General features: G+C 37.8%; 1 protein-coding gene across 3 annotated transcripts in view; it reads right to left on the bottom strand.

Annotated features, from left to right (window-relative positions):
• The window catches only part of MRPL42 (mitochondrial ribosomal protein L42), a 28136-nt gene extending 5489 nt beyond the window's left edge, over positions 1-22647 (bottom strand). Inside the window, exons 1-6 of one of the 3 annotated variants that reach the window (XR_002309136.2) lie at positions 22544-22647; positions 20951-21110; positions 16720-16783; positions 15121-15205; positions 7446-7609; positions 5129-5260 (exon numbers count right to left, since the gene is read on the bottom strand). Coding sequence is in view for 2 of the 3 variants with exons in the window: in XM_020869590.2 (XP_020725249.1) it covers positions 7446-7609; positions 15121-15205; positions 16720-16783; positions 20951-21020 (383 nt within the window). In the remaining variant the exon portion in view is untranslated. Of the gene's footprint in view, positions 1-5128; positions 5261-7445; positions 7610-15120; positions 15206-16719; positions 16784-20950; positions 21111-21642; positions 21665-22543 lie in introns of those variants that run through there. The other 2 variants (XM_020869590.2, XM_020869591.2) reach the window with 2 other exon arrangements.
• Positions 22648-26496: the final 3849 nt, after the last annotated feature.

The raw sequence follows: 26496 nt of genomic DNA, 5'->3' as shown, positions 1-26496 counted from the left end.
ATTTTAAAAAAATCAATCTTTGCACAACTGCGTATAAAAATAGGCAAAAGGTAGAAGGCAGGGAACCAAAAGTTCAATTTAATCCCAAACCCAGGGCCCTGAATTTCCTCATCACTCATTCTCACCCTGAAAATTCAAACAGTTCTATACCCAGTCTCAGTATAAAGCCCAAATCTAAGATGACTCTTTGAACTGCCATCTTAAAGTAAATAAGATCATCGGGATTAGGAAACAGTAATTCCAGTTCATAAATTTAGTGGTAACAATTCTAACAGTGGATTTCCATATGTGAGATAACCTAACCTCTAGTGTTTATTACCTACTGGACTATTTCAGCATCAATTCTGTACAGCATACTACCTATGCTTCCAGTCCACCCCACTGTGGGTGAGGTCAATAATTAAATGCATGTAGGTTCAGGATTGAATGAGGTAGGCAACAACCCAGGATCATAATGCCTTTGCTGACCTTGATTCAGAATCTGATAATAAAGAACATCTTAATGCACAGGTGACCTACCTAGATAAAATGGAAATTAAATAAATCCTCATGACTTAATAGCTCAACTCTGAAAATAAAACTTGCAAGAATCACAGGGAAATTTACCAATGGACCAACCCGAAGACCACCATAAAGTACAGCTTCAAAGAAAAACAACACCTTCAAGAAACTGGAAAGATAATTAGGTAAGATAATATCCCATAAGATAGTGACTTAGTACATACACATCATATTAAAGATACTGTATCAGAGGTCTTCCAGGAAACTACAAAACAGAAGTTGCATTCCTGATGAAGACAGAATGACAGCAAAAGACAAAACCAAAAAATTACCCACAAATATAATGTTAATGGGTATCTAATAAATTATAGTTAAAATAATTTAGAGGTGGTAGCTATTCAAAGTGACTATAATCAAATTTCAAGAAAAAAGCAGGCTAAGAGCAAATGGCAGAAGAAGAGTGCAAGTACTGAAAATCAAAAGAAAAAGCACTTAGGATGGCTTGATACTAAAATCAGAAGTCAGACTGGATAAAAAAACAAAATACAACTATATTTCATTTAAAAAGCCCACTTTGGGGGACTTCTCTGGTGATCCCGTGGTTAAATTCATGCTTCTGATTCACCAGTTCAATTCCTGATCAGGGAATTAAGATTGTATATGCCGCACTTGGCATAGACAAAAAAAAAAAAAAACCTTCAAACTTTATAAAAAATTTTGCACAGCAAACAGAACTATAAACACAATGAATAAACAAACCACAGAATGGGAGAAAATATTTGAAAACAATGCAACTAACAAAGGATTCATCTCCAAAATATCTAGACAGTTCATGCTGCTCAGTATCAAAAGAATAAACAACCCAATCAGTAAATGGGCAGGGACTTCTCTGGTGGTCCACTGGGTTAAAACTCCATGCTCCCAATACAAGGGGCAAGGTTCCATTCCTGGTTGGGGAACTAAGATCTGGCATTCCTCATGGTGCAGCCAAAAAAAGAAGAAAAAAAAAAGGTGGGCAGAAGATCTAAACAGACATTTCTCCAAAGACAGACAGACAGCCAAAAAGCAAACGAAAAGAAGCTCAACATCACTAATTATTAGAGAAATGCAAATCAAAACTACAAGGGGGACTTACCCAATGGTCCAGTGGCTAAGAATCCATCTTCGAATGCAAAGGACATGGGTTTGATCCCTGGTCAGGGAGAGGAGCAACTAAGCCTGTGCTCCACAATAAGAGAGGCCTATGCAGTTCAACCAAAGAAAGCCGTCAAACCACAACAGAAAGCCCACATGCCACAGCGAAGACCCAGTGTAGTCAAAGTATTAAAAAATTAATAATTTAAAAACAAACAAAAAACTACAATGAAGCATCACGTCACACCAGTCAGAATGGCCATTACCAAAAAGTCTGCAAACAATAAATGCTGGAGAGGGTATGAAGAAAAGGAAACTCTCCTACACTGTTGGTGGGAAGGTAAATTGGTACAACCGTTATGGAGAACAGTATGAACGTTCCTTTAAAAACTAAAAACAAAACTACCGTATGATCCAGCAATCCTACTCCTGAGTATATATTCAGGGAAAACCATAATTAAAAAAGATGCATGCATCCCAATGTTCACTGCAGTATATTTATAATAGCCAGGACACAGACACAACCTAAATGTCCATCAACAGAGGAATAGATAAAGAAGATGTGGTACATATATATAATACAATGGGATTTACTCAGCAATAAAAAAGAATGAAATAATGCCATGTGCAGCAACATGAATGGACCAAGAGATTACCATGCTAAGTGAAGTAAGTCAGACAGAGAAAGATAAGTATCATATGGTATCACTTACATGTGGACTCTAACAACAACAACAAAATGATACAAATGAATCAATTTACAAAACAAACAGACTCACAGATCTTGAGATCAAACTTAGGGTTACCAAAGGAGAAAGGTGGAGGGAAATGATAAATGAGAAGACTGAGTCTGACACATACACACTTCTATATATGAAACAGATAATTAACAAGGGCCTCCTGTAGAGCACAGGACTCTACTCAGTATTCTGTGATAACCTACGCAGGAAAAGAACCTGACAAAGAATGGAGACACACACACACTACGTCACTCTGCTGTACACCGGAAACGAACACTGTAAGTCAACTACACTCCAATAAAAACTTCTAAAATTTAAAAATAAAGAGGACTTCCCTCGGGATGCAGTGGAGAAGAATCCTGCTGCTAATGCAGGGGCCACAGGTTTGATCCCTGATCCAGGAAGATCCCACATACCACGGAGCAGCTAAGTCCATGCTCACAGTGACTGAGCCTGTGCTTTGGAGTCTGGCAGCTGCAACTACTGAGCACACGTGCCACAACCACTGAAGTCCGCATGCTCCAGAGCCAGTGCTCTCCAACAAGAGGAACTAACGCGATGAGAAGCCTGTGCACCGCAACCAGAGTCACCTCCACTTGCCACAGCTAGAGAAAAGCCGGGGCAGTGCTGAAGACCCAGCACAGCCAAAAATAAATTTTAAAAATAAAGTGGCCAAAAAACTGGAAAGAACCCAAAATGTCCAACTGGTTAACAGATGAACAAACTGTGGTCTATCCATACAAGGAAATACTACTCAGAAATAAAAAAGGACAAATTATTGATATACAAAATATACAAAAAGCATTGTACTTAGTGAAATAAGTCAGAAACGAAAGGTTATGTACTGTATAATCCCATTTACGTGAAATCCTGAAAAGTAATAAAAAGCAGACAAGTAATTGCCAAGGGTGAGGATTATAGGGAGAGATCAGACTGCAAAAAGGCATCGGAGAACTTCCTGGAGTTATGAAAACAGTCTATATTATGATCATGGTAGTGATTATGAAACAAAGCAGGACCTTATGGCCCTTGACCGCCCTCCCCACATATCCTCAGCTTGCTTTTTGTCTGTGGAAAAACTTTAGCCAACAAATAAGTTTAATCAGAGACGTGAGAAAATGTAGAAACAAAGGAAAACAGTCCAACAATACTAAATAACAACAGTTGTAATAACAATAGAATAACAATAATGATATGCCAAATATCATACTTAGCATGTACAACATGTAATATAACTACGTAAGACAGTTGTATAATTGTTATCCAAAACAGGTGTCCAGCTACTTGCATCTCAAAATCTAGTAAGAAGGCAATGCTGGTGGAAAGGAAAGTTTGCGTTATTTTGGAGACTGGCTCCCAGGGAGAGAAGGTACTGATGTCTGTCCAAAGGCTGACTCCCCTGACTGAGAGTTGGTGGGCAACAGCTTTTACAGACAGAGGGAGGGGGCTTCATGCAGATAACAGTACAGTCAGCTCTGACAGTTATCTTGAAATTGGTCATTGGTGGTCTGATCAGCATCATCTTGACTGTTTTAGGTACGACCCTTTGCGACCCTACACAACCCTGTGGATTGTAGCCCATCAGGCTGCTCTGTCCAAGGGATTCTCCAGGCAAGAATACTGGAGTGGGTTGCCATTCACTTCTCCAGGGGATCCTCCCACCCAAAACCCAACCCTTGTCTCTTAACATCTACAGGCAGGCAGGTTCTTTACCACTAGCAGCATACATTTGTTACAACGTATACATTTATATACTTAAACTGGTGACTATTTCACTTAAAACATTTGTCAAAAATCATGAATTTGTAAACTTAAAACTGGTAAACTTGAAGTATATAAACTACACCTCAAAAGAGCCTATTTAAGAAAAGATGCTTCAGGGAGTTCTCTAGCGGTCTAGTCGTCAGATTTGGTGCTTTCACTGCCCTGGCCTGGATTCAGTCCCTGGTCAGGGAACTGAAATCCTACAAGCTGCATGGCATAGTCAAAAAAAGAGAATATTTCAAAAAGAATAAGAGAAAAACTTTGAGTAGGAGACAATCAGACAATATTAATTATCATTATCACACTACTACTGTACATATACTGTATGCCAGGTATTTGATTATATTTTATCTCAAAACCACCAAGCAAATTAGGCATTATTATTTCTATTTTCTTCAACAGATAACAAGATTGAATAACTAGCTAGTAAGTAGCAGAGACAAGATGATTTAAGTCAGTCCAGCTTCTTTACCACAGTTAATCTCTCAGAAAAGGTTCTACTTTATTGGAGTTCAAAAAGCACAGAACTGAGTATAATATAAGGTAGGGTTATTCATATAGGGAGAGTTTAACAGTGTTCATCTACGGGGAATATAGCATTAGTAGGTATAAAAAAGATTTTTATTTTATACTTTTAATACTTCTGAATTGTTTTAAAATATTTTAAAAACAAGTATTTTATACCTTTCAATAACTTATTTAAAAAGATGTTATATAACCCCAAGTAGTAAATTCATAATGGGTCCCATTCTTTTAACTGTTATAACTTTAAAACTGTGAAATATTTAGTAAAATATCCTTGTATATCCCACCTGATATTTAAGAAATGTTCTCTAACATCTAGAAACCAACACTTGAAAATGGCTCCCATTAATCCAAACTCTCTCTCTCTATATATATATATATATACACCAAATAAATATTTGTTAAGTATCAGTAATCACACATTAAAATTGTGAAAGATGATGCATCACAACAACAATGCTTACAGGTAAAACTTTTCTTTGTACACACAAGCTAGCATCTGGAGTTTTTCTGTTGAACTCTTTATTAGGAGAGATCCTGGGATAATCAACTGCATCTAATTAAAGTCTTCTTAGAACTGAAAGTGCCTAGTAATCCTGAAGGGAGAAGATATACCAGGAGATTAAATTAATTAGCAGTCAAAGCTAATCAGCAGTAATAAGATTACACATAGGTGGGGTACTAGACAGAAAAGTCTGAAGATTACACGTTTGGTTTTAGGACTCCCTAATGGTCTTCTTGCCTTCAGTCTTTCCTCTTCAAATTACAAATCAACACAGAACTTTTGTAACTTCAGCAACTTGGTTATGAACAAAAGATCCCAAGAAAACTGCAGCAATATGAAACATGCAGGAAACAAGTACTGAAAGTCATTATAAAAAAAATTTAAGGTGGGGCTTGAACTAAAATATCTTGATGATGGGAAAGAAATAAAAGATAAACATGAGCAATGGTATGAATCATAGAAAGAAATCTTAGAATACAGCAGTGACTGAGATATAGGGCTATATAAAAGGCTTGCTAACTTGTTTTCCTATAATATAAGTTACAAAAAGGGAAAAACATAGACTGTGTATAAACTAAGTGGGTACTGAATAAGAAAGAGAAAACAAGGAAAGGGACATAAAATAGGTGAAGGAATTGAAAGACACTTTGGGGAAGACTCTTGAGAGTCCCTTGGACTGCAAGGAGATCCAACCAGTCCATCCTAAAGGAGATCAGTCCTGGGTGTTCATTGGAAGGACTGATGCTGAAGCTGAAACTCCAGTACTTTGGCCACCTCATGTGAAGAGTTGAGTCACTGGAAAAGACCCTGATGCTGGGAGCGATTGGGGGCAAGAGGAGAAGGGGACGACAGAGGATGAGATGGCTGGATGGCATCACTGACTCAATGGGCATGAGTTTGAGTAAACTCCGGGAGTTGGTGATGGACAGGGAGGCCTGGCATGCTGCGATTCATGGGGTCGCGAAGAGTTAGACACGACTGAGCGACTGAACTGAACTGATGGTAGCTAAGAGATAAATGGATAAAGAAGATGTAATATATTTCTTTGCTACACATAGCAGCTTGTGGGATCTCAGTTCTCAATCAGGGACTGAATCCATGTCCTCAGCAGTGAAAGCACGGAGTCCTAACCACTGGACCACCAGGAAATTTCCAGTATTATGTTTAGTTAAATAAGTCAGACAGAGAAAGACAAATACACCATGTTATCACCTGTATGTGGAATCTAAAAAATAAAACAAATGTATATAACCAAACGGGCTTCCCAGATGGTGCTAGTGATAAAGAACCCAGCTGCCAATGCAGGAGACATAAGAGATGCAGGTTTGATCCCTGGATCAGGAAGATCCCCTGGAGGAGGGCATGGCAACCCACTCCAGTATTCATGCCTGGAGAATCCCCTGGAGGACAGAGGAGCCTGGCAGGCTACAGTCCATGGGGTTGCAAAGAGTTGGACAGGACAAGTGACTTAGCATGCACACACATATAACAAAACAGAAACTGACTCACATAGAGAAGAAACTAGTGGTAACCAATAGGGAGAAGGGAGAGACGTAAGGTAGGGGTGTGAAATTAAGAAACACAAATTACTATGTATAAAATAAAGAAGCACAAAGATATATAGCAGAGCACAGGAAAATATAGCTATTACTTTGTATTAATTTAAAATGGGGTAAAACCTTTACAAATACTGAATCACTACTTTGAGGTACGCCTCAAACTAATATAACCTTGTAGGCCAACTATACAATAAATTAAAAACAAATATTGTTTTACCTTAAAATAAAAAAGACACTACAGTGGCAAAAAAAAAAAAAAACATAGTTTTTTTTCCATGGAAACTAATGCAGAAATATCATTTTATTATAGAAAGATTATTAAGGGAGAGAGAGGCTTTTTTGAGTGGAAAAGAAGAGCTGTGCTTTGTTATAATGAATTTAAAACTTTGTATAGATATCTAGTTAGAAATATTCTAAGGACAACAAATAAAAACAATACTTTAAATGACTATCACAAAATAGAAAAAATTTTAAGAACCCCTGCATGATTCCCTGAAAGCTTTGATTAAACTCTCCCACTAAAACAAAGGAAGAGAAGAAGTACACTTTCATTTCAGCTACACTTTATGTAGATTTAAAAGCACAATTCAGTAGCTGAACATACTGGGTGTTAACTCCTTCAGGCAAAGTACAACCTCAGAAGGCTGTTAACAGAAAGAAAGTTGTGTTATTTCTTTAGTGTTCAGTGAGAGATGAAGAAGAAAAGAAAACACTTACTGTCCACGAGGATACCAACGGTGCTTAGTAGTAAAGAACATTTTACTGAGTTGTTCTATCATGGGTCCTTGCTCTAAGTGTTCACTTTTTTCTTCTAATCTGCTTTTCAGTACTAGATCATGTGTTTCTTCATTGTTATGCACTGGATCTGGCCGAGGGATAGGCTACAAAATAAACAGCAGTGAAGAGCAACATGTAGGAACGTTAGCCAGCACCTGATTGAGTTGACGGTAAAATAATTACCTCCACAGTACCTCAAGGTGGGTAGATAAGTCACCAAAATGGTCTCACTGAGTTGCACTATCCGTTAGCAAACCAGAATTTATTTTTGGCTGCACCAGGCATGGCATGTAGGATCTTAACTAGCTCCTCAACTCGGGATTGAAGCTGTGTCCTCTGCAGTGGAAGCACAGAGCCCTAACCACTGGACCATCAGGGAAGTCCCCAGAAATATTTTTCTTCTCATATCAAGTTCTGGGTTTCCTTTCCAATAATAAAGTTATTATTTAAATTTATCTTCTCCCAATAGTAAAGTACTTATTACTTTAGTCTCTATTTCTCAAAACTATAAATTGTGCTCATTATACTTTTTAACTTAAAACTTTATAGTCAGGACTTCCCTGATGGTCCAGTGGTTAAAACTCAATGTTTCCATTGTAATAGACTCGAGTTTGATCCCTGGTCAGGGAGCTGAGATCCCACATATCACATGGCTCAGGCAAAAAACAAAAAAAACAAAAATTACAGTGCCCACAGTCTCTAACATTAAAGTGAGATACAATGGAAAACTTTTAATTGAAAATGACATTTCTTATATCCAAAAGAAACAGGAAAAATTTTCAATATTTTCATTTTAGGTGAGTGCACTGGCATTAAATGATGCTTTATGATAATTTGAGTAGTTTTTTCCCCCAAAGACAATAATTACTAAAAAAAAAAAAAAATTTCATTTCTTCCCAACACTAGTAAGATAGCATATGCCCATCAGCAACAGTGGCTGACTAAAGCTCTTAAAAATCAGTGCCTTGGAAAGTCAGCTTACCTATATTTTAAATATTTAAGTGATATGACATGTTAACACAAGATTGTAACATTAGGTTTATTAAAAAATATAACATATATAAAATAAAATATATGTATGTTATATATATACATATATAACATATATAAAACATATATATATTTATATGTAACATATATAAAAGACACTTGCTCCTTGGAAGAAAAGCCATGACCAACCTAGTCAGTATATTGAAAAGCAGAGGCATTACTTTGCTGAAAAAGGTCCATCTACTCAAAGCTATGGTTTTTCCAGCAGTCAGGTATGGATGTGAGAGTTGGACTATAAAGAAAGCTGAGAGCTGAAGAATTGATGCTTTTGAACTGTGGTGTTGGAGAAGACTCTTGAGAGTCCCTTGGACTGAAAGGAGATCCAACCAGTCCATCTTAAAGGAAATCAGTTCTGAATATTCATTGGAAGGACTGATGCTGAAGCTGAAACTCCAATACTGTGGCCACCTGAATGCGAAGAACTGACTCATTTGAAAAGACCCTGATGTTGGGAAAGATTGAAGACGGGAGGAGAAGGGGATGACAGAGGATGAGATGGTTGGATCATCTCCGACTCAATGGACCTGAGTTTGAGCAAGCTCAGGAGTTGGTGATGGACAAGGAAGTTTGGCATGCTGCGGTCCATGGGGTCACAAAGAATCAGACACGACTAAGCGAATGAACTGAAAACATATATAAGCTTTACAAATACCTTATATATGTATTACAACACAATGAAAACTTGAATTTACAAATGAAACAATTCAAACACAGACATCTTCTTACATTCATACACTATTAATGACAACTACTACATTCTACCACTGTATTAAATATATATTAGAGCATATATTTATAATATATTATTTATAAATAATAACATATTTATTTATTTATAATAACATATAAATATATGTTAGAGCATATATTTATAATATATTATTTATTCATTTATTATTTATTTATTTATTATTTATTTATTAATTTATTTAGCTTATGTACATGAAAAACTAAAGCCACTTTAAAAGGCAAACTGTAAGTACATGATGGTGGTGCAACTGACTAAGTACTACAGAAATGCAAAATAACAAAGACATTAGTGAAAAATAGAACAGGAGCCAAGTTAGAGCCTTGTCATAGAGTGCAGAATGAATTCTAGAAGGAATAAAAAACATTACAAGTAAGGCAAAGTAGGTAAAAACACACAATAAATAGGTAATCTTAAAAAAGGGACCCTGAGAAATTCGAAGATTATAAAAAGCTTTCACAGTTTCAATTTTCGTGGCTCAGTGGTAAAGAATCTGTCTGAAATGCGGGAGATGCAGGTTTGATCCCTGGGTCAAGAAAATCTTCTGGAGAAGGAAATGACAACCCACTCCAGTATTCCTGCCTGGGAAATCCCATGGACAGAGAAGCCTGGCAGGCCACAGTTCATGGGATTGCAAAACGTCAGGCATAACCTAACCACTGAGCACTAAGTGCAACAATCTGACATAAGGAGAAATAAGGAACCACCTCCTCAGTGTGGGAGGGAATAAGGAGAAAGTATAATGAAGAGGTTAAGAATCTGGGCTTTGGTCAATAATACTAACTCTGTGACCTTGGAAAAATTATTGAAGCTCTTAACTTCCTTTCTGTAAAATCTGAGGAGTAATTACCTACTTAATATAGGTTTGATGTGAGAGTTGAGACCATAAAGACATCTAAGAGCCGAAGAATTGATGCTTTCAAACTGTGGTGCTGGAGAAGACTCCTGAGAGTCTCTTGGACTGCAAGGAAATCAAACCAATCAATTCTAAGGGAAATCAACCCTGAATATTCATCGGAAGGACTGATGCTGAAGCTGAAGCTCCAATACTTTGGCCACCTGACTTGAAGAACGAACTCACCGGAAAAGACCCTGATGCTGGGAAAGATTAAAGGCAAAAGGAGAAGGGGGCGGCAGAGGGTGAGATGGGTGAGATGGTTAGACAGCATTACTGACTCAACGGACATGAAACTAAGCAAACTCCAGGAGATAGTGAAGAACAGGGAAGTCTGGCATGCTGCAGTTCACGGGGTTGCAAAGAGTCAGACACGACTGAGTTACTGAACAAGCCACTAATATTTCTTTTAAGGCCTCAAACAGGAAAAAAGTGGTATTAATTTATTTATTTATTTTTGAAGTGTTCCTTAAACATTTAAAGTAATTTTATAAGATCATCTCTTTAATATATAGAGGGAAATATATGTCTTTGCAAGTTACTATCAGGCTCTGAAGGATACCAGCAAACACTAGATTAAAGCCTATAGTTTTCTCTCCTTTAGGTTATTGTGTTATTATTGTTTTTAGTCACTAAGTCATTCCTGACTTGTTGGGACCCAATGGACTGTAACCTGCCAGGCTCCTCAGTCGCAATACTGGAACGAATTACCATTTCCTTCTTCAGAGAGATCTTCCCAAATAGGGATAAAGCTGAGTCTCCTGCTTAGCAGGTGGATTCTTTACCACTGAGCCATCTGAGCAGCCCCTTAGGTTACTATACTTGTTACTAAAGATCAAATGTTTTAAATATTATCAGCTATTTTCAAGTTAATAAATGTTCATTGTCTCTCTTCCTATTCCCAAACAGGCTCAATTCTAATACATCTCATATTCTCTCTGCTTTGTATAATTAAAAACATTTTCTTTCCCAGGCACACAGAAAAAAGATACTAGAATTAACGGCTTCCTCAAAGTCTAAACCAAAAGCCTCTACAGACTCAGAACTGACTTTTAGGATGCACTTGACCTCCCTGATCAAATTTCAAAGAAAGGGTACATGAATATTTCAGTAAAAAGGAAAAACTAAAACTGTATGTCAACTTTAAAAAAACATTTAGAACTGTCACCTTGAATTTTCCTTGCTTTTCTTAAGAATTTTTAAAATTTGACTTTTGAAAATTTCCACTAAATCAAGCACTAAAAAGAATTGCCTAATACTTAAATTTTTACTTTATTTTTCCAAATCATTATTTTTTTGTCCCTGGTTTAAAATCTTTATTTTCCTAAACTAGAAATCCTAAATTCTAGAAAAACATTTTTAGTTTCAATAAAACTTATACCTGGCCGAAACAGAAAGCAGGATCTTTTTACCTGGATATTTGGAATATAATCGACATCTAGATGCAAATACAAATTATCAGAAAACCAAGGATATAAATCATTTTAATTTTCTTAAGGTCAGTGTCAGTAGATACTTCTACATATGACCAGGATCTTTGTATGCAATATGCTTTCCAGGGCCTAGAGAATTAAAGGGTCCACTAGAGTTGCAGCTGGGCTTCCCTGGTAGCTCAGATGGTAAAGAATCTGCCTGCAATGCAGGAGACACTGGTTTGATTCCTGGGTTGGGAAGAGCCCCTGGAGAAAGGGAATGGCAACCCACTCCAGTATTCTTGCCTAGAGAATCCCCATGGACAGAGGAGCCTGGAGGGCTACAGTTAGTCCTTGGGGTCACAAAGAGTTGGACACAACTGAGCAACTCAGCACAGCAGAGAACAGAGTTGCAGCTACTTCCTTGAGAAAAGAAAATCAAATCTAAATGTTAAGTCATATTTAAATATAGTTATTTAATGCTATATACTATCTTTGTGAAATTTGTAAATCTAGATTCAAAAAGAACATATTTTAACAATGTATTTTCAAGATTCAAAAAGAACATATTTTAACAATGTATTTTCAAGAATGTTTCCTATTGTAAATAAAGTCCAATTTGTAATTACTTGAGAAACAAAAAATTTCCAAGCTTCTACAAATTTGTATCTCTTAGCTTTAAAACAGAACATCATGGAGAGGACCCAATTTATTTAGTTAATCAACAAATATTTATTGTGCACCAACCAAGTACAAAGGTTTTCCAGGTGCTGATGATACAGCAGGGAACAAAACAGTCAAGGTCCTGTCCTCGTGGAGCTTACATTTTAATGAAGGGAGACACAAAGAATAGCAGGAAAACATCCATTGTGCCAGAAATGGTAAACGCTACTGAGAAAAGCAAAGCAAAGAAGGACAGCAGGGACTCCAGGGGCAGGGGTTCTACTTTAAATGCAGTGGCCAAGGAAGGTCTCTCTAGAGAACAAATAAGGAGAGATCTCAAGGAGAGGGAATAAACTACAGGATTTCTGGGGGGAAAGCATTCAGGCAAAGAAAGCAGTAAGTACATGGGCCCTGAGGCAGGAGCTCCCTAAGTACCTACCTTAAAGAAGAGCAGAGAAGCCACTGCGTAGAGGGATTGCATGTGAACTCACAGGAGTGATCCCCTAAACCAGACAGAGGGATACTGAGGACGCTGGAGAGGGGACAGCTGCTACAGCAAGGGAAGGCAACAAAAGAAGACACAGAGAGACGGGCATGTACGCAAGGGAGTGATGATGACGACGCGTGGAGTCGATCCTAGCTAAGGAGATTGTATGAGATATGTGCCAGACTGCGAAAACACGGGTCCATCAATTGATGGCGGTCTTAATGAGGGAATGAATAGTTCTTGGAGCTGGGAAACTAGCAGGAGTTGGTAGCACACTAATGGAATTCTTAAACATCTAGACAGGGAGAAAGAATTATTTGTGATTAAAACCTCTCTAGAAAACTACCATGGTTTTCCTGTAGGCTTAGACGATAAAGAATCCACCTGCAATACGGGAGACCTGGGTCCCATCCCTGGGCTGGGAAGACCCCTTGGAGAGGAGAACAGCCAACCCACTCTAGTATTCTTGCCTGGAGAATCCCCATGGACAGAGGACCTGGCAGGCTACAGTCCATGGGGTCAGAAAGAATCGGACACCCCTGAGCGACTAAGCACAGCGCGGTATCAGGGAACAACCATGGGAGTGGGGGTTGCTGTAGAGATAAAAGATCAAGAAGTCAGAGGCTGGGGTAGTAGACAGATCATCTACACGGACACTGAAATAACAAAGAATTAGCATACAGTGTTGGGGAGTGTGAAAGTACATTTAAAATCTTCAAAGAAGTGTGGAGGGATGGGGGAGAGAGGATGAGAAGTGAACTGTAGGATGACAGCACAAAAAAGGTAAGTAGATAGCATGGTTTAATGATCCAAACTACAAAGCTAGAAACTGTTAGGGAGGAGGAAAGATGATCTCTGGACATGACAGTGAAGAGCCACAGGGACATCTATTCTATCTCTAGGCTCAGTAGTAAAAGGGTTTAGGAGAGAAAGTATAACTACTTGAGAGAGCCAAGGAAGCACTCGGAGCCAGGGTACAGCCAAGTTTCTGTTAAGAATCGGAAGGCAAAGGCAACGTTCTAGAAGCTAGGGTTCTGAGAGACTTTAAAATGATAGTAAGTTTTAATAGAATGTAGAAGTTTTAAGAGTTGGGAAGGATAGAGAGGGAGGTGGGAGAGGGGATTGGGATGGGGAATACATGTAACTCCATGGCTGATTCATGTCAATGTATGACAAAAACCCACTGAAATGTTGTGAAGTAATTAGCCTCCAACTAATAAAAACAAATGAAAAAAAAAAAAAAAAAGAGTTGGGAAGGATAGGAAAAGTGTCAGATTCAGGGATGCAAAGAGCTATATGGAGATGAGTCTGGATAGTGAGAAAAGACCACATGATCTTGGACTTTTCTATAACTGCTAACACAGGTATAAAGCACATAACCAGAAAAATAATATGAAATAAAAATGGGAGAAGACACAATATAGTATGAGCTAGAAGTTACAGGTCAAAAATCAGTGGCTTACACCTGTTTTCTATAAACTATTCAAAGAAATGAAACAGAAAAGGTACAAAATTACTGTCTATGATATCTAGCTAGAATACAAAGTAGGCAGACAAAATGATGAAATTAAAAAGAGAATATAAAATAGCAAACTAAAATTAATTTGTTCTATCAAATCAGTACTCTGGCCTTAATTATGATTTTTAAAAACAGCTACCACTAGATGCATCATGTGATGAATCACCTAAGTATTTTTTCCTCAAAAAGCAATTCAAACATTACTGAATATAGTAGAAGAAGGCTTAAAGAAAAAAAGAGAAAGCAATTCATACATAAAATAATAAATAAAGACTTGGGTCAAGTTAAATAAATTGTATTAAAGTAAAAACAAAGCCTCCTTTATCTAATGCTTTGCTTTTGAATAAATATGGAAAATATTAATTAAACTAGGCCACTTAAAATTATGCCCATGTTGGCCATTAGAAAAAACCAACCAAAAAAAGGAAGAAATTCACCAAACATTAAAAGGATGATCAGAACCAACACAATATAAAAGTTATGAAACAGCACTCTAAAATACAAACTTTTCCTAATTTATTAGACTGCAATATACAGTAGCATGAGACAGTGTGTTCCTAAAATTTATACTAAGTGTGTTTGATCCCTAATCAGAAATCTGCCAAATTTTAGGCAAGAAAATTGATGCCATAATTGTGTTTAAATAGTTCACTTTGTGTATTGAAAAAAGTCTTTACAGAAAGAGGAAAAGAAGAGAAAAATCAAAACGGTAAAATAAAAAAGCCAAAAGACGATCAACACCAAATAAAGAAAATCAAACAATTCCTTTCTCTTTGGACACTGTAAAGAAGTGTATTTTCAAGAGCAAATTAAAAATCATAAGAGATTTGCTTATACATACTTTTGTGTGTTCATATGGAATGTCCACAGAAGGGTGATAGCATACTATTGTCCTGGCATCAGATGTCAGAGCAAGCTCTACTTTGCTTAAAAAAAAAAGAAGAACAAATGTTTCAGAGACAGATTTATACTGTATTCAAGGCAAAATGAGTATTAGAGCTCAAATCTGTTAATCACCAATCCCTGAAGAATAAATGCTGTGTCACTGGACTGGCAAAGGAAGTACCCATATCATAGGAAACAACTCAGATCATCCCACAAAACATGGCAATCTAACTACCACAACAAACCCATTACCCATGATTTTATCTAGATTATCCTTCAAATTACTTGTTTTGTTAGTTCTCCAAATCTTTGGAAGAGATCTTCATCTTCACTCATCACTATTAATAGAACTTCCTGCCTTATCTAAAAGCTACCTTCAAAAAGCTGTAAGATTACTTGAATTATTAAAGCTGAAGATCAGCAAAATACATAATCTTCCAGATAAAGGATCACCTGAATTTCTAATCATAAAGACTGTAGCTGAACACTTTTTCTAATTCAGCATTTCTCCAAGCACCCTTGGCATAATGCAAAACATGTAAGATTCAATCTTTTCAGGTTCAAAAAGTGCCACCTATTATCTAGTCTTATTTCATCATTATCCTAATACTAAGTTTACAATTAAAACTGGTATCAAGAGGTAAGAAAATATATTTTTACTAAAATTCACAATAAAACAACTTCATGGGGCTTTCCTGCTTCTTCAGTGATGAAAAAAAATCTGCCTGCCAATACAGGTGACAGGGGTTTGATCCTTGGTCCAGGAAGATCCCACATACCACGAAGCAACTACACCCGTTGTGCCAAAACTACTGAAGCCCACAGCTCTAGAGCCCCGTAGCTCCAACTATCAAGGCCCCCCCTTGCCTGGAGCCCGGGCTCCACAAGAGAAGCCAACAAGAGGAGGAGCCGGCACGCAGCAGTGAAGAGCAGCCCCGCTCACTGCAAGCAGAGAATGCCCAGGCAAGTCAACAAAGACCCAGCATAGCCAAAAGTAAGTAATTAAATAAAAAAAAATTTTTAAGTAACTTAAGAAAAAAACATTGTAGCTTCTGCACATAGGACTCTGCTATAAAGGACAACGTTCCATTCATATGCTATTCCTAGTTCTTAGCATACTGACTAGAACTGAGTAAGTACCAAATAGTTTGTGGCTGAATTAAATATTTGTAATTTAGGATTATTCAATATCAACAAAAGATAAGATAAACAGTTGTTTAAGCTAATAGATATGAACCCTAAGAGAAAATCATAAAAGTAATTAACTTCTCAAAAATACTAAAGAATGATTCAGGAAGAAAAGACAGCATTTCTATCAGCACATCTGTCTTAGAACAAATGAAGTATTCACTGAAACACAATGATAAATGATTTTTATTTAAAACATTTATAAGTCCAGACACTGGGTAAATAAGAACACTGAAATATTTTTTAAAAAACAAAATTAAAGAAAGAATAATCAGAAAAGAAAGCAGAAAATACCAAAACAAGAAATAAAACAATCATTTCAGATAGAGCTAAGAGACTTTTTTTTCAATTGGATTTCAATACATACCAATTATAGTCATCTGGAAGAGAAGAATACGTAGATTTGTGACCAACACAATATAAGGCTCCGTCTGCAAAAACCCCAAACAGTAAAATGGATTTAGTTCATTTGAGCATATGTTCTCACACAAATGTAAAGTTAGTTTTACTCATTCAACCAATATTTACTATGTTCACCATGAACAGGGCTGTACTTGAGCTAAGGATTCAGCAAGTTGAGATCCTGTCCTCAAAAAGGGTTCAAATGAGGTGAGAGAGGGACACGTAAGCAAACAACCCCAATACAAAGATGAGCCCTGTCAGCACAGAAGACCTGGGAGGAGAAGGGGCGCAGCGGCAACTTACAAAACAGGAGTACAGGTTCAGGAACACTTTTCCAGTGGAGACGACCTTTAAGGTGTTCTGAAGGATGAAGCAGTAACTTGGAGTTATTAGTGGATGAGTACAATGTTCCTTTGAGAGGGAGCAAAAAGTGCCAACGATCAAAGGAAAGAACATAAAACTTCAGTGTTGGGAATTCACTGGCGGTCCAGTGTTTAGGACTCAGTGCATTCACTGCCGGGGTCTGGGTTTGATCCCTAGTCGGGGAATTAAGTATCCTACAAGCCCGGGAGTACAGTCAAACAAATAAATAAAAACTTTAGTGTAACTGGAGTGCACAGTCCATAAAAGGGGAGTGTTTAAGTGACAAAATACAAAATAAACTCCTCAAAATCAACTTTTCTTAATCACAATGCTGACATTTCCTTTTTTAAGAATACCTGCAAATTCAAAAGCCATATTTTTTTAACGGTTTGTAAAAGGTTTCTCTACATTCAGAGAAATGATAATTATTTTAAATATAAAGGAAAAATATAGTTCAGTATGGTTAAAAAAAACTGAATAAATCTTCTGTAGAGAAAGATCAACTTCTCTCAACTAGTCTCTTGCTCCTCAGTATGGAATGCCATCCCAAGTTGGTTCAAATACCACTCATCTTTCAAAAGCCAAATGCTACTCTTCCATGAAATTCTTTTTCCCTTCTCCCTGCCCGACAGCCCCCATCACAGAAGAGCTATTTTGCACGCTCCACAACCAACACTCCATACAACACTGATATACCATCTTTGTGGTCTTTTTTCTTTTTTTCAATGCACCGTTATTTACATGTATCAGAGACATCTAAACAAAGATGTATTTTCCATCTTTGTATACCTCTCCTTTTCCCAAGGATTGTATATACTTAAGAGTTCTAAATATAAATCCTTACTCCAATACATTAAAAAGTACCTTAACAAAACTCACTAGACCATAAAAGATTCTTCAGCAAAATGTTGACCCCACAATTCCATTGATGTAAAGATAACAAAAATACAAAGAATTAGAAATATAACTTCATCTTTCAAAAGATTTATTAATTTTCATTATCTGTGCTAATACAGAGGTGTATTCATCAAGACAAATCAGAGGGTAATGTAAAAATCATTTACACATATTTTATTTTCTTGTTTGACATCGTTGGGGACCTTCTTTTTTTAACTATGCATGGATTAGTATTAAAAGTTATTTGTATTCTCTGAATACAACCAGCTAAGTGATCTACATGCTTGCTGAAAGAAACAGGGTTGGGTGGCAGAGGAAGGACAGAGAGAATTTACCATTTTTAGGTAGGCAAGAGGAAAAACTCAAGACAACAAGACTTTCAGTTCAACAGAAACTGCAAAATTTCTACTCTGCACTTACACAGACATTTGTTGTACCCTCATGACATACCACATTCTACCTTCCATTCCAGGTATTGTTTCCATAGTTGTCTATTTTAACTACGAGTCTAAATAAATTCTTAAATGGACATTCTGCTTATTAATGTGTCCCCTATCGTGCTTAATAAAAAAGAAGAGATTGCTAAACTGCCTCTGAAATGTTAATTTCTATATAATTAATACTTAAAAAACTTATTTGACATTTTAGCAAGAGAAAAATTCTAGACATGGTTAAGTATCAGAAGTTCTAAAGGCATAATTAGGACTGACGCCAAAGTTAACATCAATCAATCCAAAGCAACTCAATATGCCAAAGAGAATTTCCCATGAGAGTCAGTTCTCCACAACTCAAGGACTTTTCCTGTTTTATGTATATATTTATACACACACAGAGAGTTTAATTGCATTATGATATGATCTATAAAAGCTGAGAGTCCCATTCATTTTCAAATGCTGTATTATTTTAAATTACTACAACAAAGATGGTCTAGCAGAAAGTATATTGAGAAGACACAGTTTTGATCTTAGCTCTAATTTATCAGATATGCAACTTGGTTGAGTTTCTGATGGCCAGAGAACTCATGTTCCTTCATCTTCAGAAAGAGAATACCACCACATGATAAGTAAATTATTGTAAAAATCAAAGTTGTAAACATCAAAAGACTTAAGATGCTTAAAAGTTGTAAAATTTCTACACTGACTATATATTTCAGAAGGTTTTAAATGTTATTTTTGGAGTATAGGAAGGCCTTTTTATTTGTGCTCATTGAATTTTCCAATAACTGTTTGCTTTGCCTCTAATCTTTCAACATCTTTCCCTTTTGTATAAAATATCAATAGCAACAGTAACAATAATATTTTACCTTCACTAGTAATAATACAAATTGTGTAGAATAGGGGGCTTAAGGATGCAAGAGGTTAGGTAGTAAGAGATTATTAGGATGACTGAGTGATGATGGAGTAATATTCTGGGATAGCCCAACTGGTGAAGTCTACATAGACATTTTTAACTTTTCCAGGGGCAGATTAACTGGTTTTCAGATTAATCTGAGTGAGGACAAACTGCTGTTTCAGGACATGGACTAGGTAAAAACTGATAAGGCCTGATTTCCCGGGGGGCTGAGTTCTTATCAGGGCAAAAGAGAGACTAATTGCAGCAGCGCTCTCTCCCCAAGTCCTCAACAACAACAAAAAATGCTCCTAGGTAATCAAGGGCTGACTGCAGTTTTGTTTTCACTGATTTTAGTGTTTACTTAATTATACTTTTACTCATATAGTTTTTACCCACTAGTCTTCAAATAACTCTTTTCCTCTTAACTCAATAGAAATGTTCAATTACAAATGGTAGTCAACAGGAAACACGGACAAAGAGATTAAGATTGGGCAGAGATGAGTAAAAAAGTTAGCTGACTAGCTAAACATGAAAAAGAAAACCTACTGTAGCGTTCTAACCATGTCTGCTTTAGAAATGGGAGGATGCAGTTCACAAACAGGGGAAAGGGGAAGAGAAAAGAAGGCTGGTCGGGAAATAAGATTTTAATTGCCTGTTTATTTATATAGGTCAATGTTTTGACTATCAAACATGCATTACTAGGCTTTGAAGAAAATATTACACTATGTTTCTTCAGAAAAGGAAGAAATTACATTTTTTTAAAAAATTACATAGAAAAAATACAAAGAGAGTACACTAAAATATTAACAATAGTCATCTTGTAAGATGGAATTGCACAATTGGCCCTTATTTGCTAATTTTAAGAACTGCCGAAAAAGTGGTATGTGAGGACTTCCATGGTGGCTCAGTGATTAAAGAATGTGCCTGCCAATACAGGAGACATGGGTTCAATCCCTAGTCGGGGAAGATCCCACCTGCCAGGGAGCAACTAAACCCTAGCGCCACAACTACTGAGCCCAGGAGTCTCAACTGCTGAAGCCCGAGTGCCCTAGAGCCCCTGCTCCACAACAAGAAAAGCCGCCTCAATAAGAAGCCCCAGCACCGGACAAAGAGTAGCACCCGGTCCCTGCAACTAGAGAAAAAGCCTGAGCGGCAACAAAGACCCAGCACAGCCAAATAAATAAATATTTTTTTTAAAAAAGCAGTATGTGAAAACGTAAGTAATTCAAACCAGAAAAAGGTTTTCCTTATTAGTCCTTCACTTGGCCTCAGTTAAATCCCACTTGTGGTCTACAAAGATAACTTACTTGGTCCACATCTTTTACTCTTCATTTATAAATGCCTATATACATGTACGGGTCAATCATCTTTCAAATGCACAAATTAGATCATAAAATAGATACTGTCTGACATACACCCCTTTCTATATAAGGATCTTTCCACATCATGCAACATGTGGCATACATATGACTCCTATACAATAGCAAGCATATACAATAACTAAACACTGTAAATTTTCTTCAGTGAACACATATTATGATATTATAATATTTGAAAAAGTTTAACATCTCTTAAACATTAAAAAAAAACAACACCCAACTTACTTTGAATTGGAAATAAATGTTTCAAGATAGTTCTGCTTGATATTGCCCATTTTACTGCTGCCAATGCCATGGTGAATCAAAATGCTTATCAGGTGGTATAAAGATGATCTGAAGAGAAACTGCTTTTAAAATCGGCTTCTAGATACAACAATCTTCACCCCTGCATGAGAGATAAAGAAAAATCAGTGCTGCCTATGATAAACTGAAGCGACACAACACACTGAACACCACAAAACAGGATCGCTACCTAAAACTATAGACACTAACGCAAAACTTTTTAAACAACTTTCTGTTTCCAGGCAATACAGGACAAAGAGCAGCATCAGCAGAAATCCCATAACTATGTGCATTACTACTCCTCTTAAATGCAAACTTCTCAACACCTGGTATAGTTATTTCCATTCAATGAGTGCACAGCCAATGTGTAACTATTAGAAACAGTCAATCACACATGCTACGCAGAGCATTCTCCTTTCATAAAGCTAATGTGTCTGTGTACAACTTCCCAGGTACCATATACAAGATCTTAATACATCTCTTAAAATAGTGTTCTGTTTCTGATTGAATGAAATATTAAACAAGAAGACCCAACCATAGCTTATTAAATATTGACTTAGAGAAACCCACATAAACATCCTATCCCAAAGCCCCAAATAAAATTTTGCCCTTTTATATATGTATGAGATTTCTACCTTTTCAAGGTGCTTTCACTATCATTCATTTTACTCTCATATTAATCATGAGAAGTATCTTTATTTTGACTCATGAAGAAATTAAAGTACAAAATTTAAATAACTTGCTTCCAAGAGCCTCAGAGTCAATCATTAACAAATTGGGAAAGTTTGGGCAAGTCATCAAGCAATCCTCTCAGTTACTTCCACGGTAAAATGGGGGGAAACAACTCCAGGCTGCTGTGAATAAATGACATACATCACTCGTTCTCAACTGACTATTCGATTCCCCACACCCCATCCCCGCACAGTGGTAAAATCGTATTTTATCAGTCTTAGTTGCTAAACTATGCAGCTGACTCCTTGCACTGTCAGTACATTAGCACTGATATCCCTGAGTTCCTTTCTATAGTTTACAACCCATTTTCCTATACATTATATGCTCTTTCAGAAGTGTAGAAGTAGGCATCTCCACTTGAAAAATTAAGAACCTAGGCTCAGACAAGTCAAATGGTTTACCGCTACTTAATAGGTGGTATGGATGAAACGCAAACCCGTATCTTCTGACTACGAACTGAGAAACAGAACTTTTAAAACGACATTCTGTCTGAAACTCAGGGATCAGATTATTCACCTCAAAAAGAGAATTCAGAGAGTATATCCCTTGGCCTGGAATTCAACCCTGAAGAAATACAGGGTTGCAGGGAGCCTGAGAGGGACGGAGGTTTGAGGAACAGGCTACCAGACCTAGCACCTTTCACCTGGAGCGTAGCTCCCACAGGAAGCCTAAGTCTGGTAACCCCAGAGGCTTTATCCTGCCGTAGGATAGGAAGTAGGAGACCTCAACACTTGCCAATAAGCCTTCTGGGCCCACCGAGCTTCTAGGGACTCCTAGACGGGAAAAAGAGAGGGCATCGGTTACCTGGACTGCAGCTCACCGCGAACCCGCCATCTTGCCTCAGTCCGGGCTCTAGGCAGCACAGCTCCACGTGCCTTCCTGGCCCGCGGGGCACTCTGGGAAATGTAGTCTCCGCCGGAAGGATCCGAAGGTGCCAGGGTAGGGGTTTTGCGGCGGCGGGGGCGGCGGAGCAGGGATTCATCCAACCTGCTCCCGGGTTTAGTTGCAGCAGTTCGCCAGCAACTTTACTAGCACCATTTCCAAAAACAAATCCACTACTCCCCACGCATATCCTTAAGAAAGTAACAAACAGTATTTTTTTTAAGTTTATACTAATAATCGGAGCAACTTGAGATCCATCCTCGGATAAGTTAGGTTTCCTACGGAAAGAGACATTTCAGAGAAGCATTGAAGGAGTAGTGGCGTTGGATTTAATGTTTGAAATGGGGAAGCGGGGCGACCCTTCAACCTAAAAGCCCAGCACTGTGTTTTGAGAACGGTGCTGGTTAGTTATTATGGGAGGAAAAGACATGTGCAGAATCCTGAGCCTTGTCTTGTATCTTAGAGGGAAGAATAGGCCACGCCATAAGGTCTTTCCGGACTATGCTGTAGGGGAAGACAGCGAGGAGAGACAGATTGGAAGGAACTGTCAGTGGACTCGTCAAACATTCACTGTGCAGAGCTGAAGAGAGACGGATCAAAGACGATTCCAAGGACACGTCCGGTTGGCTGTGAGCCGAGTGGGGACCGCTGACCAACAGGGGGGCTGGGGCGAAGAAAGGCTCACAAAGCTGAGACCAGAAAAGAAACCAGCCGTACGCCTGTGAACGTAAGGAGTGAGTGTAGGAAAAGAAAAGTACCCAGAACCTAGCCAGGAAATCCCAACATTTAGCGGTCCGGGGGAGGAGGAGGGCCAGCAAGGGCCTCTCAGAAGCAGCAGGAGAGAAGCAGTATGAAAACCAAGGGGCGCAGTCAGAGAGAGTGTCAGGAAGAGTTTGATAAATGTAGAGTTCAGTGTCAGCAGTTTTTAAACTGTAATTTCCAACATGCTGACGTTTGATGTATAATCTGTCACTTTTTGTCTCTTTGTGTATCTGTGCTATGATAGTAGCTAACAGTTATTAGACACATTATGTTTTTAAAGTCCTGTGGCCAGTGATGGAGCTGAGATATGAACCTGCCAGCCTGATTCTTCTTCAGCCTCCCTCTCTTTCACACAAACACATTATGTTTAGGTTTTCTTTTATTACTGTTAATATATTAATACATATATCAATAAACACATACATGCACAATAAACTATCTTTTCTAATATACCTTTATTGCACTTAACTGTGTATCATGAACATCTTTCCTACAAACACCTTAAATATTGTCAGTTTCAAACCGCAAGTCTCCTGGAGATCATCAGGACTTATTTAAATGATCAAAGATTCTCACAGTATAAAGTTTTTTCATTATTAGGTGCTTTTATGCAACTCCTGCTGCTGCTGCTGCTAAGTTGCTTCAGTTGTGTCCGACTCTGTGCGACCCCATAGACGGCAGCCCACCAGGCTCCCCTGTCCCTGGGATTCTCCAGGCAAGAACACTGGAGTGGGTTGCCATTTCCTTCTCCAATGCATGAAAGTGAAAAGTGAAAATGAAGTCTCTCAGTTATGTCAGACTCTTAGCGACCTCATGGACTGCAGCCTACCAGGCTCCTCTGTCCATGGGATTTTCCAGGCAAGAGTACTGGAGTGGGGTGCCATTGCCTTCTCCGTTATGCAACTCCTAAATTTATTAAATTTATTCTACTGCACTCATTCATTCTACAAATATTTATTGAGCACTTTTTAGATGTACCAAACACCTGAGTAACAGTCTGTGTCTTTAGAGATTACACATCAAGTGGGGACCACAGATAGTATATGCATAATTGTATAAGTAATTTATTTTATTATCCTTGTCTTGAGTGCCTCAGAGGGAAAAAATGCCGTGAAACATATAACTATTAGTTATAAGCATATTGGTGTCTGACTAGTCTATTAGGGTTAGAAAAGGTTCCCCTGTGGATATAAATGTAAGCAGAAATGTGAAGGAAGGGTAGAAGTCATGAAGATGAAGAATACAAGAGAGTAAGGGCCTTGAGTAAGGGCCATAAGGTCGGGAGCAGTACATGATCCTTTCAAGAAACAAAAATAAGGTCAATGTGACTAGAATACAGAGTGTTAGCAAAAGTGATGAAGCTGGTGACAAAGGTAGATCTATTTTATACTTTTAAGAAATATTTCACTCTTGACAGGTAATATATAAAAAGAACTTTCTGAGAGAACACATATATTTGAACTTAACCAAAAAATAAGACCTTGTTTTTCTAGTACACATTGAGTATTCTCCTTAAGAAGTGTCCCCTTGCCTTGTTAAGATAAATTACATATGTTTAATAGCATTGATAAATGATCCCACCAGAAACCATAAGAAATTTACACCAGAAACTGTTATTCCCCAATAGCTCTGTTTCCCTTTCCTCCATATTAATAGAACCCCTAATCTTTGACTGAGTATACATCTACTCTGAATTTAAAAATCTACACTTCCCAACCTACCTTTCAAACATAGATGAGGTCATGTGACTTAAGTGCTGGTCAATGAGATATATGGACCCAACAGAAGCAGAAGATATTAAGAAGAGGTGGCAAGAATACACAGAAGAACTATACAAAAAAGATCTTCATGACCTAGATAACCATGATGGTGTGATCACTCACCTACAGCCAGACATCCTGGAGTGCACAGTGAAGTGGGTCTTAGGAAGCATCACTGTGTATGAACAAGGCTAGTGAAGGTTATGGAATTCCAGCTGAGCTATTTCAAATCCTAAAAGTTGATGCTGTTAAAGTGCTGCACTCAATATGCCAGAAAATTTGGAAAATTCGGCAGTGGCCACAGGACTGGAGAATGTCAGTTTTCACTCCAATCCCAAAGAAAGGCAATGCCTAAGAATGTTCAAACTACCATACAATTGCACTCATTTCAAATGCTGGCAAGGTAATGTTCAAAATCCTTCACGCTAGTTTTCAACAGTACATGAACTGAGAACTTCCAGATGTACAAGCTGAATTTAGAAAAGGCAGAGAAACCAGACGTCAAATTTCCAAAACCCATTGGATCATTGAAAAACAAGAGAATTCCAGAAAAACATCTACTTCTACTTCACTGGATCACAACAAACTGTGGAAAATTCTTCAAGAGATGAGAATACCAGACCACCTTACCTGCCTCCTGAGAAATCTGTACGCAGGTCAAGAAGCAACAGTTAGAACTGGACATGGAACAACAGACTGATTACAAATTGTGAAAGAGTATGTCAAGGCTGTGTATTGTCACCCTGCTTATTTAATTTATATGTAGAATACATCATGAGAAATGTCTGGCTGGATGAAGCACAAGCTGGAATCAAGATTGCTGGGAGAAATATCAGTAACCTCAGATATGCAGAAGATGCCACCCTTATGGCAGAAAGTGAAGAAGAACTAAAGAGCCTCTTGATGAAAGTGAAAGAGGAAAGTGAAAAAGCTGGCTTAAACTCAACATTCAAAAATCTAAGATCATGCCATCCAGTCCCATCACTTCATGGCAAATAGATGTGGGAAACAATAGAAACAGTGACAGATTTTATTTTCTTAAGCTCCAAAATCACTGTGGATGGTGACTGCAGCCATGAAATTAAAAGACGCTTGCTCCTTGGAAGAAAAGCAAACCTAGACAGCATATTGAAAAGCAGAGGCATTACTTTGCTGACAAAGATCCGTCTGGTCAAAGCTATGGTTTTTCCAGTATTCATGTATCAATGTAAGAGTTGGACCATAAAGAAGGCTGAGCACCGAAGAACTGATGCTTTCAAACTGTGGTGTTGGAGAAGACTCTTGAGAGTCCCTTGAACTGCAAGGAGATCAAGCCAGTCAATCCTAAAGGATATCAGTCCTGAATAATCATTG

This window comes from Odocoileus virginianus, chromosome 24 (assembly GCF_023699985.2).
Source record: "Odocoileus virginianus isolate 20LAN1187 ecotype Illinois chromosome 24, Ovbor_1.2, whole genome shotgun sequence".
Classification (NCBI taxonomy): Eukaryota; Metazoa; Chordata; class Mammalia; order Artiodactyla; family Cervidae; genus Odocoileus; species Odocoileus virginianus.
The sequence above is the reverse complement of the archived record's forward strand: the minus strand, read 5'-3'. Positions and strand labels throughout refer to the sequence as shown.